Below are 17,709 nucleotides of genomic sequence, written 5' to 3' on the forward strand. Positions count from 1 at the left end.
TGTTGTGAGCGAGTTGTATGGCCGGTGACGTGAAACGTGAGTAAAGTTACGTTCTATGTCCGCAAAACAAAATGGCGTTTGTATTCTTAAGTTGCACAACGTGTCTATGGTCGAATTTTCGCGCCACTTTCTGTTACAAATGTCAAAATAGTTGCGTTTAGTTCTTTGTGCATATTATATTTAACCTCTAGCGGCCTACAATATAAGAAAAATTGGCAGTAAAATTTGTATTAAAGGTCTTTAAAACGGTTTCATTTAATAATGATTTAAATTTGTCATTGGCGGTAGATAACTAGTACTAGTAGATTGTTTTGTGGACATACGATAAAAATAAATCAAATGCTCAATAAGATGATCTGAAATTAAACAATGTGATGTTGATGTCATTCGAAATGGATGATGCTGTTTAATGATTTTTGTGTTCTAAATACGAATGATCGTGTGTCTTGAATGAATCAAACGGGTGTGTGTGGCAAGCTCTACCGTTATGCTAGTGTTGCTATACTTTACTAATCACACATCATACAATGAATGATAGTTTTACCTGGCATATTTCAATAAAAAAAACCTGTTTAATAAAAAAATGTTCTGTCTATTTTAGATTTTAGTGTTAGTATTACTAAGTTTTTCAACCAATGGATCGTCATAAAGATTCATTTATCATATACTAAATAAAAAAATGGTAAGTAAACATCTCTCTCTTTCACGAATCAAAGATTCGAGTAAGTAAATATAAGATAAAAATCTATGATAAAAATAATATTTATAGTAAAAACTAATGAAATGAATGTGTAATGGCATGGTTGTCTCTGGTTTATTCTTGTCTATTGAATTACTTATTTTACCTACAATATAGGCTAAGACTTTATTTTAAACTACTTTATTTTACCTATCTGTAAAGAGTATCTTCTTCGTATTTAAATTAAAAAAGTCTTAAACATCTAAGGTCTATTAAAGTAAGTACCTATTTACTGGTAAAAAAAAGGTCTTAGGTAAGAACAAAAAATTGTTACATTAATTGTTTTGTTGCTAAAGGAATATAATTTGTATTCTCCTTTTATAACAAAGCTTATAATTTTCTATACCTAAAGATGAAAAAGCGTAAGGAATAAAAATAGGTAAAAAAGATATGTACAACTTATACTCGTATCCTCTACTTATTATTAACAAATTTTCATGTACATCCTGAAAACCGTCACCAAAATTAAGTGAGAAAAAGATACTCTTTTGTACAGAATTAATCGAACTATGTGAAACTTTTTTTACGTATTAATGTTTAGTTAAATATTTTTACAAAAAACAGTCGAAATCTATAAAACACAAATCGTATAACAGTTTCAAAAGACCAAGCGCAATATTCGAAATTAAGATTCTCATGTTTTCCTTTAAAACAGTCATAATGTACAGTCCGCTGCAGAGATAGTTGACCCCCCTGCGTACAAATGCTGCGGGGTCAGTTATCTCTGCAACTAACTGTACACGCTTAGTCTATCTTAATAACGGTTATATAACGGTCGTAAAATTAGTTCCACGTCTAACTACACTTGCCACCTAGCACCCTTAGAAGGCCTAACTCACCGCTCTTCACGTTCTGAGTGACCGTAAATGTTTTCCCGGTGTCGAGGGGTACGGTCCAGTTGACCGGATCCGGCGACCGCATGTTCATCTGCTCGGGAGACTTCACTCGGGTGGGCTCGGGCGGGGACTTGACCACGGGTGAGTCGTCGAAGAAGTGGTCCTTGGCGACGGACGCGCTGCGGTGCGCGGGAATGTCGTCGTCTGGAAGAGTCGGCGGTAACGTCGGTTATACAGCGCTTATACAGCTCTTATACAATTTGATTGGGAGCTAAAGGATTTGTGATGGTAATTGTTGTGTAATTTTAAGGGAATGTGTTGACGTTAAGTGAATTTAGGGGTTGCAACAAGTAGTCAATACCTACTTGAACATGAGATAGATACACGGTGTTTTTTTTATTAAAGTTCGTTAATTTCAAGAGCTTAAATTAAGTAACTTTCTCAAAGAAAGCGGTATTCTAATAAACTCCATTTTGGAGATAATCAATGATTTATTTTTATCTGATAAGGCTCCTACGAGCGTGTATACTTGCCTTAGGACCTTTTTACATATTGATTAGTGTTTAGTATGAGTTTATAGGTACATTTGCTACTAATCGCAAGTACTATCTCGGACGATCGTTAATCGAAATGTCATAGTTTTCTATTGTTTGGTGGTAAATCCAATGCAATGTCCGTGTTAAAAGAACGCTATTAATCACTTTTTACCCAAAAAAATGCCGTTCAATTTCCTTAAATGTACTTAGCCATTCCCTGAAGTTAACGGAGATTAAAAAAAACACCCTGTATATATTTTTTATTGCACATAAGATCAGGTAGTGTAACTATGTGATCGAACGGCAGTAATGGGTCATATTGCATATTTAAATATTGTACGTTTTTAAATTGTAAAAAAAACCATGAAGAAGAAAACAAATACTTAAAACAACGACTGTCTTAAAAAAACATGTCCTAAAGAAACGATTGAAAAGTGAACAGTTTAATTGAGGGTTCTAATTCTAACACATATGTCACTAATGTACCTATTGATAAATCAGGATGATATATTTACTTAAAATGGTGCAATTCTAAGTACACACTTTTGTATATGCTCCTAAATGCATATGGATTTGTCACCCTGACTTATTTAAGTAGGTACCTATCTAATACACAAACACACATCGCATGCAAAAAAACAATACCATTCGTTTATTTTATTTTAAACATTTTTGAATTAAATAAATCATTATACCAGTACCAGATGTGTCTGGTTATTATAATAACAGCCATAAATGTTTGACTGAAACTGCAAGTTGTTTTTCTGGTATCATAATCATTAGTAATTAAATGACTCGGACAAAATGCCCAAAAGTTTGAAATATTCCTAATACAAAATTTGAACCTGAAATTATCTTTATATCTCTAGACATCTGCATCTATACTCTTACACCTTATACCCTTTTAAAATATTTACAGTTAACGTTTCCCTCAAATATAAATCTACGGTGACGGTGCTCGGGATGTGACACACGGACGTACAAACATTACGACTCTTATATAACGCTTACTCAACTTTCATTCAGGAAATTTGTACCTAATGTCTTAAGTTCAATGATGAAGATTACTTGTCGCCAAACGCTAATATTAGCACTTTAGTTACAGGCAAAAGTTATACCATAAGTTGTAAAAGAACTTATACAAGCTGTATAATAAGCGGTATAAGGGCTTTATAAGGCTGTAATCAGCCTAATATCACCGTAAAACCGTATAAACTCATATTACGATTTAACTTTGACATTTTTGTAAAGTTTGTATAAGTCCGTATACAACTGCTTTGATAAGGTTCCAAATTTCCATAATCACTTAGTAGAGCTCACGTTAAATGAGAATCTGTCACACGGAGTGAAGCCATTCCCAATCGGTGCTGTGACCGACGTTGCGTTGACGCAGACTTGATATCTCGACAATTTTGAAACCAAGCAACAACAAGCAACAGTCATGCTAAAGCATTAAATCAAGAGAACAAGGCATGGAATACGATTGCGTAACTTCAGAAATAAATACACGCCTCCGTATTCATCAGAACATTCCAAACTCATGGCAAAATGCAGGTGTTTCAATAGATGACATTATTTTGTCGAGTAAGCAAACTTAAACTGAATCAAGTAGATTATCCATGCAGAAACATAAAAATAATGTTTAAAGTAATACAGAATATTAAAAGTTAATGTATCAGTTTGTTTGTGTAATCTTTTTTCACGCACACTCGCTGAGAATCTCGCAGCAGGTTATAGGTTTATAAGAAGCAGGTGTGTATGTTTTGAAAAGTGATAACAGCCATTGAAACACCAATTTCACGAACTCAGTCTGTCGCAACAGACCAATCGTTTATAGGGCTCACGACAGACAAAACAAAAAAAAAAACACTACAAAAGCCGGATTTACACAAGAGAGCGTCGACGCAACAGTCACATGTTGGTACGCACCCAATTTTATGCCCACTTTCGAAACGCTCCGACTGCGGCGGCCCCGGCCCGGCGTTCCTGTGGCCCCATTGACCCCATTGATCCCCACTGTGACCCCATTGACGGGCTTAGCCGGCGCTGACGGCGAACGTCCGCCCCTCGAAGACCTAACTCTACTACTAGCCCCTCTACTCAACGGCAAACCTACAGAAGAAATTTCTACTGAACATGTTTTTGCATACTTAATGAGAATTCGCTCTAGGTTCTATTTATGAAATGTGGAACATCATAGCTACTAGTTAGCTTAATTATAAATAATTTCATGGATTTTTAGAGGGATGGGTGGTAGGGTACTGGCAGTCGCGAAAAGTTCTACCACGACAAACTGGAAAAAATATTATAAACATTTTGTCGTAAGCTATTATTTTTCATGTTCATTACTGTAAAACGTTTAGTGACCAGTGGGCTCAGCACAGGAGCGCCACGACAATATCACGCGCGCGAGATAGACTACCTGTCTTTTTTCTAACTGTATTAATTAGAGAGGGACGGCTAGTCTCGCTGGCGAGATACTGTCGCGGCGCTCCTGTGCTCAGCCTATAGACCCAATGGATTTTTAATAGTTCATTGAAGTATAGAGCTATATTCTCATTATAAATACCACATAGGATAGGGTACAAGCATCAGGCAGGATCACAACATTTGTAATTCTTCTATACACTGAGGAAGTCTCGAGTCATTCTCTATGATAAATAGACAAGTAATGTTAGCTAGATTAATAAATTTCTAGAAGTATGAAGTGTTTAAAGTTGTATGAATATGATTGATAGTATTTTGAGGTCTAAGAGGGATACTTCTGTTCCTAATTATCAAGGCTGGAGGCCACTGATCATTAGAAACAGGTGTACTGTTCGACATATAATAGTTTACTTAAATATATTGCATCTTTAGGAGTAGATTTAGAGACTCAGACCGCGACACTGTTATCGCGTTACCTATATCAAATTTCTTCACGATTCGCAATCATCGGCCGCCAACTCAGGTCAGAATTCAGGACTATCAGTCCGGCTATATTCGTCTTGCATACGCTTACGAGGCGTACGCGATCGACATCCTACGGATATTGTATGTGTGTCGGCCTGTTGGGGTTGTTATATCTATACTTTCGTCGGGCATTTTCTACTATCTTGCCTGACAGGGAATAAACAGATACCAATGTCCCTCTCAGCAGAAAGTGCCCGGCGGCAGGCTACAATAGGAAGGGACGCTTCTAGGGATGAGCGAGCAAGTTTACCAGTAGGCTTGACCGGACGCGGCGCATCGTGTCCGTTGGTGATGGCGACGTGGCGCGCGGGCGCATGCGCGGGCGCGGGGTCGGCGGAGCGCGGGCGCCGGCGCGGCGAGCGGAACTCGCGCGGCGACCCGACGGCCGGCCCTGGAATGAGAGGAGTTCAAATTAGGGTGCGTTCAGATCTGACGAAGCCATTGCGAATGCACCCGTCTGCTTGCAAATTAGCTAACTGCTCTCCTACAAAATGTAGTAGGAAGCTATTCGTAAATGGCACTCTAGCGGCGGAATTATCTTTGAAGACTAGAACCCTTTTTTTGAAGCAGAATCCCGACGATAATGTATTTAAATCACTGATAAACAGAGAAACATATAGAAAAGGTGTTTACCGCTAGTTTAAGCAGTTTCACTACGATTTGCCACCACGCACTAGATAACTTATCCTTCTCCAAGATCTTTTGTTCTCAATCAGCATGTACTTATCCAAAGTTTTGTAATAATCAGAACCAATTTAGGGGATGAAAAAGCTTTTGTGCTTATTGTAAATATTAATTAAGTTTCTTCATTTACGTATAAAAATTATAAAATCTTTGAAATAATGTATCTATCTTACTAAAGTATAGGAAGACATTTTTATCCTGATCTCTTCGGCAGAATCGCTAAACCAGCAAAATGAAAGTAGGTATTCTTACCATCCTGGGCAGCCCCCTCATCGAAGCTATGCGCTTGCACCTTTTTCCTCTGTTTCTGCGGCGAGGTCTTATGCGGCGAACGCTCCAGCGCCTTCGTCTCCTGCAGCTTGGCGTGGATGGACTGGTGAGGGGCTGAGCGGAACGAGCGGTACTTCTTGGGTGAGTGGTTCTTTGAGTCCTTGCCATCTTTCTCGTCTCGTGGCAAAGCTCTGGAGAGAGAGAAGGATGTAAGACTTCAATGTAGTGGTTGTTATTTATAGCTCAAGGCTGTTTAACAGTTTGATTTGAAATAGTAAACCCCAGGACTAATATTGAGTTGCCGGTTGAGGTCAAAGTCAGGATCAAGAAAATCATGATGAACCTCTTTAAAATAATATGAGAAGTGTACAAGCATTCGTTGATCCTTGTACACTTTTGTCTTTTAAAATTAGTTATTATTACAAATATACTTAAATTACTTAACTGCTATGAAAATATCATGATCATACAAAATACATAATTTAATTTCTTGATTTTTTGCCATGCTTATGTTGACCTACTACCTTGCATTTTCGATAATGGTCATATAAATATATAAAGGTGCTATAAGTTAATAATAAGACTCGAGGCTGATGATAAACTAAGCTACATGGCATGTGAATTGGCTCATTGCAAAAAGCCATCCTTATGCTTTATATCAGCCTTATTGCAAACTTAAAAATATAAGCGTATCCGGTTCGAAGGACCAGAAGCAACAATATAGCATATATTTAATATAGTATAGACTAGAATAGACTTCGCTCTCAATATAGATAGAAATCCAATTGTATACATTTGCTTAGAACTCACTACTTCAATCTTTGTCTATAACCTCTTAATGACATTATACAATGTATTTGACCTCTATACAACTCTTATCCGACTTTTACTTATGGTCCTCCGTTGTCATTCAGTGCATCACTTACTTGTGATTGGTGGAAGCGAGTGATAGGGCCGATAGGGAGGACCGGCGGGAAACCTGGTACCAGAGCTCGATTTGCTTATTGTATAGCTGTGTGATGTGTTCTGGAGCCAGCTCGGTTCCCCATCCGCGGTACTGTCAAATAATGGCAACATTACAAGCATGAACGTCTACTGCGTGATGTCTCAATGGTATGATTGTAACCGTAGTTGCTTTTATTTGAATATTTTAAATTTTGCGTTTAAGTTATTAAATTGTTTTTAGGTTGCTGTTCTATAGGTGCAGGGTGTTCACTTCATGGTTAAAAATGCCGTTGGCAGTTGGATTACGATTTAGTTCCGAACAGATCGCTTATGATGCAATGGGAGTTGTGTTATTTATCTTCGTATTCTCTCAGAGGATTCTTCGCGTACATGTCGAGTGCTTCGCCTCGCCTGGCATTGTGAACGATGAACTGAACATCCCCTGGAGAGTCGCAGACCTTGTACTCGCCGGCGCGTTTGCGGAGGTCCAGCACCTCGCGGTACCAGGAGTCGCCACCCTGCGCCAGGCCGAGCGGCTGCAGGCCGGCGGCGCGCAGCGTGGTGGCGCTGTCCTCGGCGGCCGCGGGAGGGGGCGCCTCCCCCGCCCCCGCCCCCGCACCCTTCGCCACCTCGGGCTCCTTCAACATCCTCTCGCTGGCCTCGTCAACCTTTCCTTTCCCCCTGCATTTCGTAAACGTCCCTTTAGACGCCTCGAACACGTACTGAGAGAACGGTCTAAATTTCTTTTTGTACTCGCTTTTGTAACGTTTCCTATTATCTTTGGAACGATCCTCCCCGTTGGATATGAGGGCCGATAGCGCGCTACGGAACGTCGATTTTCTGCAAAATTCCATTTCATGTCTTAGACGCTTGGATTGACTTTACGATGATGATGCGGCAAAAGAAAGAGCTCGCGCCGAGCCAGGTTAGTAAGGAGACATGCTTCAAATAATTGTTAAGCTCGCATGGTGAGGTTAGGATGCCAGTCCTAGAAGAGTCTAGAGGGAGCGCCGGCCGCCCGCCGGGCCCGTGACCGACGCTACGTACGTGTTAAGGTGTTGTTAGGTGATACATCGACATACAATAATCTAACAAAAATTTTGATGAACGTTCACATCGACAAAAGTGCAAGACACAACGATATTTATAAAAAATGTAACTATTAGCTGTCATTCCGGACTAGTGTTAGTACTAAACGGCCTAAAACCGCCACCGTGTCGAGAGTTGTAAGCAAATATCAAAAACGAAATTTAGACTTGTTCTGCGGTACCCAGTAGCATATTGAGAGAAGGAGATAGGGCAGAACAGGCGGTACGGGGAGCCTCTTATACGACCTTTATAGCGCTTGTCACAGTAGCACTGTACAAGTGTACACGAGTTACACGTACGACTATAGCACTAACGATGCTCGCACTATTGTCTAATATAGCTTTAATACGACAACTATAGCACTAAATGGTAGCGTTGTGATCGTATTAAAGGCTCCTCGCACGCACGGGTTAGTAAATTAGTACACAAAGCTAGACATATAGAATTGAAAGCTACGGCAGTGATTTTTTCTCTTTTTTCTTCACCTGAAAAAGTTTGGGAATTCAAAACATTACTTTTATAAAAGAAAAGATTTTATGTACATGACTTGGTTGGAAAATAGATTGAACTATTTTGAATAAATATAATACATGAATATGCCCGGCTATAAACGGATTTTTAATATAAAATAAATACATATATAATTTTTGCGATACAAGTGTGTTGTGGTAAGTGTTAATAGAATTGTGTGTTAAATTTTGATTAATTTTGGTTTTGGAGTATAAGTATAGACCCCAGTTGTGACTTCAAATGTGTTCGATGTGGTTGCAAATAAGCTGCTTCAGCAAAGCAAAGCTTGTTTGATGGTTTGATATAGATGATATAATACTCGTACTGACGAAGATACGTGGGTAAAATATAAAATAAATTGTTTCTTGTAAATTATTAATATTCAATGAAATTTTGAAGTAAATTTAGCATGCGCATCACAGAAAATGAATAAAATAGTTATTCATATTGCTACGAATAAAACTAATATCTAATAAGTAACACGACTAACGAATGAAAATATACAAGAAACAATCTAAATATATATGACAGATGAAATATAATGAAAGCATATATCATAGAAATAGTAATAAGCAGAAGCTACAGGTTTAGGAACTTGTGTCAGAACAGAAGTTTTTAGTTCCATGGTGATTGTCTACTTCATTATGTGCATATAAAAATGGCATAAAGTTACACGAATAAATATAAAAAAACGACCCATATTTAATAACAAGGAAAATGTTGCAACGGTAACTTGATGCCATTTTCGTGATTTTTTAACGGAGTAGACGATTGGTCTACGCAGGTGACGGGTTGTTAGTAATAAATACGAGTTATTACAATAACTAAAGGGGTTATATAACAGTCATATAAAATATGACAAGTTAACAGTGCATTCCGGTTAAACTATTAATAACTAATCATAATAATTATTTTATAGTTAGTTTTAGAAATACCTTAGCGCTTTTTATTATAGAAAATCACATAAGTACTTTCAGTTTCAAACGGAATTAGGTGTGGATATATTTGGGTGTTTGGCCTTCACCCGATGAAGGGTCCTTGTCCGAAACAAATACTTAATATTTTTGAAATAAAACTATGAAAACGGATTATATCGCGTATATTGAATTTATAATACATCCCGACGTTTCGAACTCTTTACAGCGTTCGTGGTCAACGGGTGACGAACGCTGTAAAGAGTTCGAAACGTCGGGATGTATTATAAATTCAATATACGCGATATAATCCGTTTTCATAGTTTTATTTCATGAGTAACTATCGCGGTAACCGAAGACAATATTACTTAATATTTTGTTATATTATAATAAATTACTTAATATGTGAAAAATTTAATACAAAATTTACATACTTAAAAAACATACTTAAAATAAAAATGCTTTAATATAACAAAACTGACTTATTTAATGTAATTAACTTGTACTCGAAATAAAGGGTTCTTTTATTTTTAATTTTATTTATATTTGGGTCGAACACAAAACTGTGTCCGCGTCTTTCCGGTAGACATACCCAAAAGTTAAGGGCTATAAAGGTTAATCTTCTTATTTAACCCTTATCCACATAAAAAGGTACTCCTTTAACTTGGATAAATATGATAAAAATCATTACCTACATGCCCACAAGCTGTTAACTATTAGGACAATAGTTAACAGATTTCATCATACTTATCCAAATAAAATGAGTACCTTTTCATGTGGATAAGGGTTAAATAAGAAAATTAACCTTTATATATAGCCCTTAACTTCAGGGTATGTCTACAGGAAAAACGCAGACACAGTTTTGTGTTTGACCCATTTTACTATTATCATAAAAAATATAACACGAATAATCATAATGATTACGTAAATCAGTCCCTCAATAATAAAAACAGCGCTTTGTCTACTTGACTCAACCACATTAAACCAAATGACTTTCCACGTTCTTTTATTAATAGTTACCCAGAATGTAATAATATTTTTTCTATTAGATTCAACATCAGCTAAACATTATCACAAACATCAGAGACTGATGACAATTGATTATCAACAAACCCTAATCGAAAAATTTAAATGTATCAGGATGACATATCATGCGACGGAATATCAGTTTCGTTTAGCGTTTTCTTCACACCATTGCACATTGTCACTTGGCTAAGCTCCCAGCGCGCCGCCTACTCGTAACGAACTATTTTTCCAGATTAGCTGATGTTGCATTAATCATTGGAGTATTTTCGCCTTCGTATTTAAAACTAAGTGCGGACTGACCTCTGCACGCCGGGCTTCTGTCCGTTCCAGAGATAGTCCTCGATGTAGCGGCCATCGTGCTCGTCCGCGTGGTTCATCAGCGGCTCGGCTTCTACGTGACCTGCAAGTCGTATAGTAGTCGGGTAACTATCTTCATAGTTCAAGGATTTCTTAATAGACAAAACATTAAATAATTACCATAATAATGTCCCTTACGAAATGCTTTTGCCTTGTATGGCAGCTAATTCAATCAAATCCGTAAAGCTCGAGAATATACTGCCAATTTGTTAGCAAAGTCATGAAACCAGACCCAATATCATTATCTCAGCCTTTTCAGAACTATTAGAAGAACGGACATTTTCGTGGAATGCACCTTATATCCACTGAAATACAATTAAAGAATAATAAAGGCATTTTAGCCAAATATTCTTATTTAATGGCGCCATCTATTAGCTTTAAGATTTTTAACCTATTTCTAATGGCTTAAAATGCTTTATTTATAGGTAGGCACTTAAACTTTACTTTTGTGACTTTTAACTGTGGACAATCAAGTACAATTTTACGTTTTGTAATTATATATGCAGTTTACGAAATTTTAAAATAATACCTATTTAATGTCATGTACAACATTGGCGATTCTCGCGGCGTTGGATGGGGGCTGTCAGTCTTCTTTATTTACTACACTCTCAGCCTTCAGTTTTTAGGGTTCCGTACCCAAATGGCAAAAAAACGGAACCCTTATAGATTCGTCATGTCTGTCTGTCTGTCCGTCCGTATGTCACAGCCACTTTTCTCTGAAACTATAAGAACTATAATGTTGAAACGTGGTAAGTAGATGTATTCTGTGAACCGCATTAAGATTTTCACACAAAAATAGAAAAAAAAAAACAAATTTTGGGGGTTCCCCATACTTGGAACTGAAACTCAAAATTTTTTTTTTTTCATCAAACCCATACGTGTGGGTTATCTATGGATAGGTCTTCAAAAATGATGTTTGAGGTTTCTAATATCATTTTTTTCTAAACTGAATAGTTTGCGCGAGAGACACTTCCAAAGTAGTAATATGTGTCCCCCCCCCCCCCCCCTGTAACTTCAAATAAGAGAATGATAAAACTGAAAAAAATATATGATGTACATTACCATGCAAACTTCCACCGAAAATTGGTTTGAACGAGATCTAGTAAGTAGTTTTTTTTAATACGTCATAAATCGTAAACCGCAATTTACCTTTTACTCACGTTTCACATAAAAAGTACATTGTTAAAATTATGTAATGTACGGAACCCTCGGTGCGCAGGTCCGACTTGCACTTGGCCGGTTTTTTACTATTATATGACTAAATCGATTCCGAGAGCCATTGTCGCCTTCTGGAGGTTAATGCCAGTACTTTGATAGATCAAGGCCATACTATGCACCTTTTTCTGGATTATACTTTATGCTACAGGAAATACGCATTTTTTTGTAGTAATAATAAGTCAATTTTCTTGTAAAACGGTGGAAAGTTTTGATATTTGTATTAGGAATTTTTAAATTGTATTTAGAAAGATATATAAGAATAAAAATAACTCACTTACTAATTTCCACGATACTTTAGTGTCAACCTTGTTATTTAACCAAACTTTATTTATGAATCAAATTTTGTGTGTGTTGGAGAATTATATAAAGGCAACGAGAAATGTAAAGTACGCAAGACCTTTAGTACCTATTTGTTCCTTTCTCATTTTGTCAAAGGTTAGCTGCAATATATCTTTTAGGGATTCGCCTTTGAGCAAAATGACATACTCGTACCACATAACACATAAAGTCATGTGGGGTAAGGTAAGGTAAGATAGTTTTCCCCTCACTAGCTCGGAAAACCGTATTTTATCCTTTAAAACAAGCGGGGAAAAACGCGTTTTATCCACTAGTGAGGAAAGTAATTTGACCTTGGATGGAGCGTTATTGTTTAAGTAGCTTGACAGATAACAAAACGTAAAACGCTCATAATAATGGTTCGTTCGATATTAATTATCATTAGGTAGATAAATGATTTGAAAATCTAATAAAAAATAACAGATTTAGCTTTATTTAATGATCTTAAGTCATAAACCTTAAAATTCCATAATAAACGTTTGTTTTTTAATAATTTTGTTAAATATAATTCTGAACGCACAAGTTAAGTCGATGCAATTTCAAAACCCATCATTGACATTTCATACGTCAGAAATGTCAACATTGACAACAAATTTTTTGCTTTAAAACTTCTCACGTAAAAGTACAGAATTTTGAGAGTTTTTTGTTATAATATCGTAAAAAAATTAGTGATTCCAGTTGATGAAGATGATCTAACGCCTGTGGATGTTGCACTTTCCTCGCTATAGTGAGGAGAAAAGTTTTGTGTTACACACGGGTGCAAATGTATTTTACTTCTCGTGTGTTAAAACACTCGCTACGCTCAGGATTCTCTTTTAGAACCACTCGCTTCGCTCGTGGTTCAACTATAGAATCCTTTCGCTTGCTCGAGTCAATTTCACACTCGCGGGTAAAATACAACTTTGCACCCTTGTATAACAAATAACTATTATTTTGCTCGGGGCAAGAGAAACAGTGTGAGTCCCTACAAGTGTTTGTCTTGTCCCAGTGTTTCTCTTACCCCATCTAACCTTACATAAGTAGGAACAAAGATATACAATAAAATATCTTCGTGTTTTTCACTAACAATAGCGTGAAAATTGTCAAAAATATAATGGAGAATTCAAATGGAGCAGAAAATTCGCGAGCTAGTTGCAAACAATAACCAAATCTGCATAAATTTGAGATGCAGCATTGAGTCTGCTGTAGCTTATATTAAGTCTGCAGACGAAACAAAAAGTTAGCGGTGCTGTTCATTTGTTTCTCTCAATGAAACTGGATCTGGATGCAGATATAAATATAATCCGACAAGAAATTATAGAAAATAAATGAGGGCGCCACTTCCTACGTAACTGTCACATTTTTGACGTAAAATGCTTAAACATGGCAACAATTTAGTACAACAAACATGACAACAAAGTAGTTTGAATTTAAAAAAAACTTTGATATAGAAAATATTTATTTGGCGTAAAACAAGGTACATAAAAAAAACAACAGAGTTATTAATTACAAGTACGCCAAATAGGATTCCACTCAGCACATACAGAATGTAACAAAAATAGTGGGGATCCGTTGGGCATATTCGGTATCGTGTTCTGATTAGGAAAAGGGAGATTTTTTTGACGCGATCAGTTCACAGATTCATAGAGACCAAGAAAGTCGTGGGGTTCAACAGATAATAAGCTGAATGACCGTACGTAGCTGATTAGTAGTGTAAAACCAACACGAAAATAAAAACGAATGTATGTTTTGATGTAGCTCGCATTCGTTAGCACTTTGACGCAAGCGCTCCAAAGTAGAAATGTGAATATTTCATATAAGCAGACATCGTAAACTGCGAGCGAAATCCATTGAAGTACTAGGGTTTTTGTCAAGTCAAAGTACGTCATTTCAATGGATTTCGCTCGCAGTTTACGATGTCTGCATATAAGACAGTAAATAATTATAGGTACGACTAAATTGAAGACAAAGTCTACATTATGTTAATTTTAACGACAGAGTCCCAAACAACATTCTTGAGATGAAACTTCTAACGAGCAACGGAGTCAACAGCTAAGTACAAAATCTGAGTTCAAAGCTTTCTTACATAATACATGAATCAGAACAACAGATATCGAGAGGGTTTACATTTTAAATATGTGCACTCATGAATATATATTGACTGGCTAGAATACAGAATATATTTCGAAAGGGATGAAGAAATTGGTTTTAGATTTTCTGATAGTAATTTTTGACTGAATTTTGATACTACAATATTCGAAGCTCGTGTATTTCACTGAATAAAAACAGAAAACTTTTGCTCATCGACACCTTCACCTTCAGCGACAGCAGCCTTTTTGAGCGCCCCCATGGAGATGCTCTTGCGAGGCGCGTCAGTCCTTGGGCCACGCGAACTGGTTCTGGTACTCCGTGCTCACCAGCTACGGCTTCGGAGCCATGGGCTAGCCCACTGCGTACCCTGGAAGATGAGACCCACCTTCAGCCACGGCGGCCTTCTTGAGCGCACCCATGGAGATGCTCTTGCGGGGAACATCCGTCTCCTTGGGCCACGCGAACTGGTTGCGGTACTCCGTGCTGACCAGCTCCGGCTTCGGGGCCATGGGCTCGCCCAGTGCCGCGCTCGTACCCTGGAAGATGGGGGTCATAATTAAGGAAGGAATATGACAAAAAAACTTGGAGGAGCCTTGCCGTTGTGAGGGGGTTACATGCGCGTCAATGATAGCACAAAAGAGGATGCCTGTGAAAGAAAAAGAAAAAGTTGGAAAGCAAACCCTGGGCTCCAAAATAGCAGTTGAGGATGAAACAATTAATTAAAGAAGGGGTGTTTAAGTAAATACAAATTATTCTTCAGTGAAGGAAATTATCGTAAGAAAATCTGCATATTTCTCAGTGTATCTCAAGTCCCCGGGCTACGGTGATTCACTCACATTAAGTCAGGCATCCTTTTGCAATTGAGATAGGTAAATACATATTATTTACCGTAGTTCTAAACATAAAATATTTCGAGAATAATCTTGTGCTATGGATAGATAGGGTAATTGATTTAAAACTTGACAAATAATAGACCAAGTAAGTACTTAAGTCATAAACCGTTACAAAAAATAATACTTGTGTTACTACCTACACAAAGAAACCAGGATAACCTTTCTGTAAAAGACTTTTCTCAAACATGCTATGTAATATTGATATTACGTTCTTTATATTAGGCTGGGAAGTATCACGACTCCGGCGCGGCTAGACGAGGGGCCTGTAATGAAATTTCATACAAAGTTGCAGGCCTAGGCCGGGAAGTGGCTCTTTTTTAATTTCCATTTCACATATATTTGAGACACAGCATCATGGCATTCAGCCAAAAAAAAAAAATTATAACCAATATTTGCTTATGGTTCGGAATGACATTCTGCCAATACCCCTTAAAAAAAACAATAAACGATTATTAATATATTTTGCAGTTTTATTTGTATCAAATTTACAAAAAATATATAAATAAAACATTATTAACAAATTCCAATAATATTTAATTACAAATTTACCTACAAATACAGATTTAAAATATAGTTGGTCAAACCAGTTTGTCAGTAAATAAGAACAAAAAAACTATACTCATCCTTTTCTTTTGGGTGCTAGTACCAGTATAAGACAAAGATAGTATGATTATCTCTGTCTATGTTTGAAATGAGACAGTCCTTTGACAAACATATTTCATTTAAATATTAGCGGTAAAAATGTCTACTCAAACACGCGTTGGTGGTTTTTTAATCGTTTTGGAGGTAAAGTTGAACATTTTTCATTGTGTATCTGTAATTATATTTTATTGGATTTATTGTGCGTTGTTTATTGTGTTATTTAATATGAGTTCCGACGAAAATATTAAATGAATACCTGTTAATTATACTCCATGTTTAAGGCAACGATGTATGTGAAGCATAATATCAACATAAAAAACGATGTAATCTTAGTTATGTGGCTAAAACTACAGTCAGAAGGATACAAGGCGAAAAATCAAAGATACATAAATATACCTTTGAACATTTGTGTAATAAATTGATTAACTACATGTGTAAAATATACGACACGTGTGATAAAGATAGGTACAAGTGGTAGTTATATTTTGTGCCTAGTTTACTTTTAGTTTCTTTAGAATTAAAACTTTGATTTCGTGGAGATTTCTTTATTTATTTCATTGCATGTTTGAGAAAAGCACTATACATACATCGGCGTGAAAAGGGGTTGTCGGCCTCATAACTATCCGGCCTCACTACGTTCGGCCGTATATATGCATTCGGCCGGCAACCCCTTACTTCCCGGCCTCTGTAGTAATGTACTATTCCTAACACAAATCCGTACATTGGTCAAGTTTGCGATAAAGTTTAACCAGGACAGGACACTAAACGAAAACGGCCAGCGGAAAGCAAACAGTGCCAAAATCAATTAGGCCACTGGCCCAAAACCGTGACTTAATTATCCAATAAATAATACGGACGGCACGGATGACCCGTTTGATAGTATTACACGGAGTTTTGCTTCGTTATTGGAGAATTGTCGCTAAATAACTTTTGCACAGCGTGTTGTAATACTTGTAATTTTATTGAGTTGAGTTAAAATCGAATTCGTAACCAATTGTTAATAAGGTTTTATTTATTGTTGTGTGTGACCAGAGCTGTCAATGATAGCACAATCGGATTAGCACTAACCTCGAAATATCTAGGTAAAATTTGGTATGTATGTTAATTAAAGGTCTCTTTTTCATGTCCACACTATTTAACATTTCGGAACCTCGAGGAACCGCCACCATCTCGGATAATGTGTACAAGCTTGGAGAAATTTGCATTTTACTCGGAATCTATTTCGTTCTCTATGACAATATGATGTAAGGCAACATTAAAGCCGATTGAATTCTACACAAAATAGTCTTGGAAACTTTTGCGGAAAAATACATGTTCTTAGAGAAAATACTTGCTCAGATTTAGCGCTTATACCCTTTCAGGGGACATTCTCTTAATAGGAAAGTATTAATCATCTCATTTATTTACATACAAGATATATACAGTGGTACTACGTAAACGAAATTAATAACTAGCTTAAATCTAAAATAGGCCCTTGAGGCATTGTACCAAGGATGCTGGCGGCATTTCCCCGCTGTATCGCAATGCTGATACGTTGTGCGAGAAAGCCGCCAGCTCTTCGGTCACCAGTTACGTCAACCAGACGCTTCGCGATTTCTGCAAACAACTTATGCGCGCTGGGACCCCATGGACCTAGAGTTGGACCCCATGGACCTAGAGTTAGTATAGGAAAGTTGGAGGAATATGAATTCC

At 37.0% G+C, this 17,709-nt stretch overlaps 1 protein-coding gene and 1 long non-coding RNA gene across 7 annotated transcripts in view; both read right to left on the minus strand.

The window, feature by feature from the left end:
• Window positions 1-17,709, minus strand: part of LOC134751553 (uncharacterized) — a 238,986-nt gene that overhangs the window by 161,541 nt on the left and 59,736 nt on the right. The gene's annotated exons all lie outside the window — the stretch shown is intronic.
• The window catches only part of LOC134751536 (uncharacterized), an 82,080-nt gene that overhangs the window by 3,288 nt on the left and 61,083 nt on the right, over window positions 1-17,709 (minus strand). For 3 of the 6 annotated variants that reach the window (XM_063686980.1, XM_063686979.1, XM_063686981.1), the window contains 8 exons: window positions 14,868-15,018; window positions 10,802-10,901; window positions 7,421-7,802; window positions 6,944-7,074; window positions 6,000-6,208; window positions 5,314-5,454; window positions 4,041-4,223; window positions 1,579-1,779 (listed from right to left, as the gene is read on the minus strand). In XM_063686980.1, the coding sequence (XP_063543050.1) occupies window positions 1,579-1,779; window positions 4,041-4,223; window positions 5,314-5,454; window positions 6,000-6,208; window positions 6,944-7,074; window positions 7,421-7,802; window positions 10,802-10,901; window positions 14,868-15,018 (1,498 nt within the window). The remainder of the gene's footprint in view (window positions 1-1,578; window positions 1,780-4,040; window positions 4,224-5,313; window positions 5,455-5,999; window positions 6,209-6,943; window positions 7,075-7,420; window positions 7,803-10,801; window positions 10,902-14,867; window positions 15,019-17,709) is intronic. The other 3 variants (XM_063686982.1, XM_063686983.1, XM_063686984.1) reach the window with 3 other exon arrangements.

This window comes from Cydia strobilella, chromosome 22, assembly GCF_947568885.1.
Source record: "Cydia strobilella chromosome 22, ilCydStro3.1, whole genome shotgun sequence".
NCBI classification, from domain to species: Eukaryota; Metazoa; Arthropoda; class Insecta; order Lepidoptera; family Tortricidae; genus Cydia; species Cydia strobilella.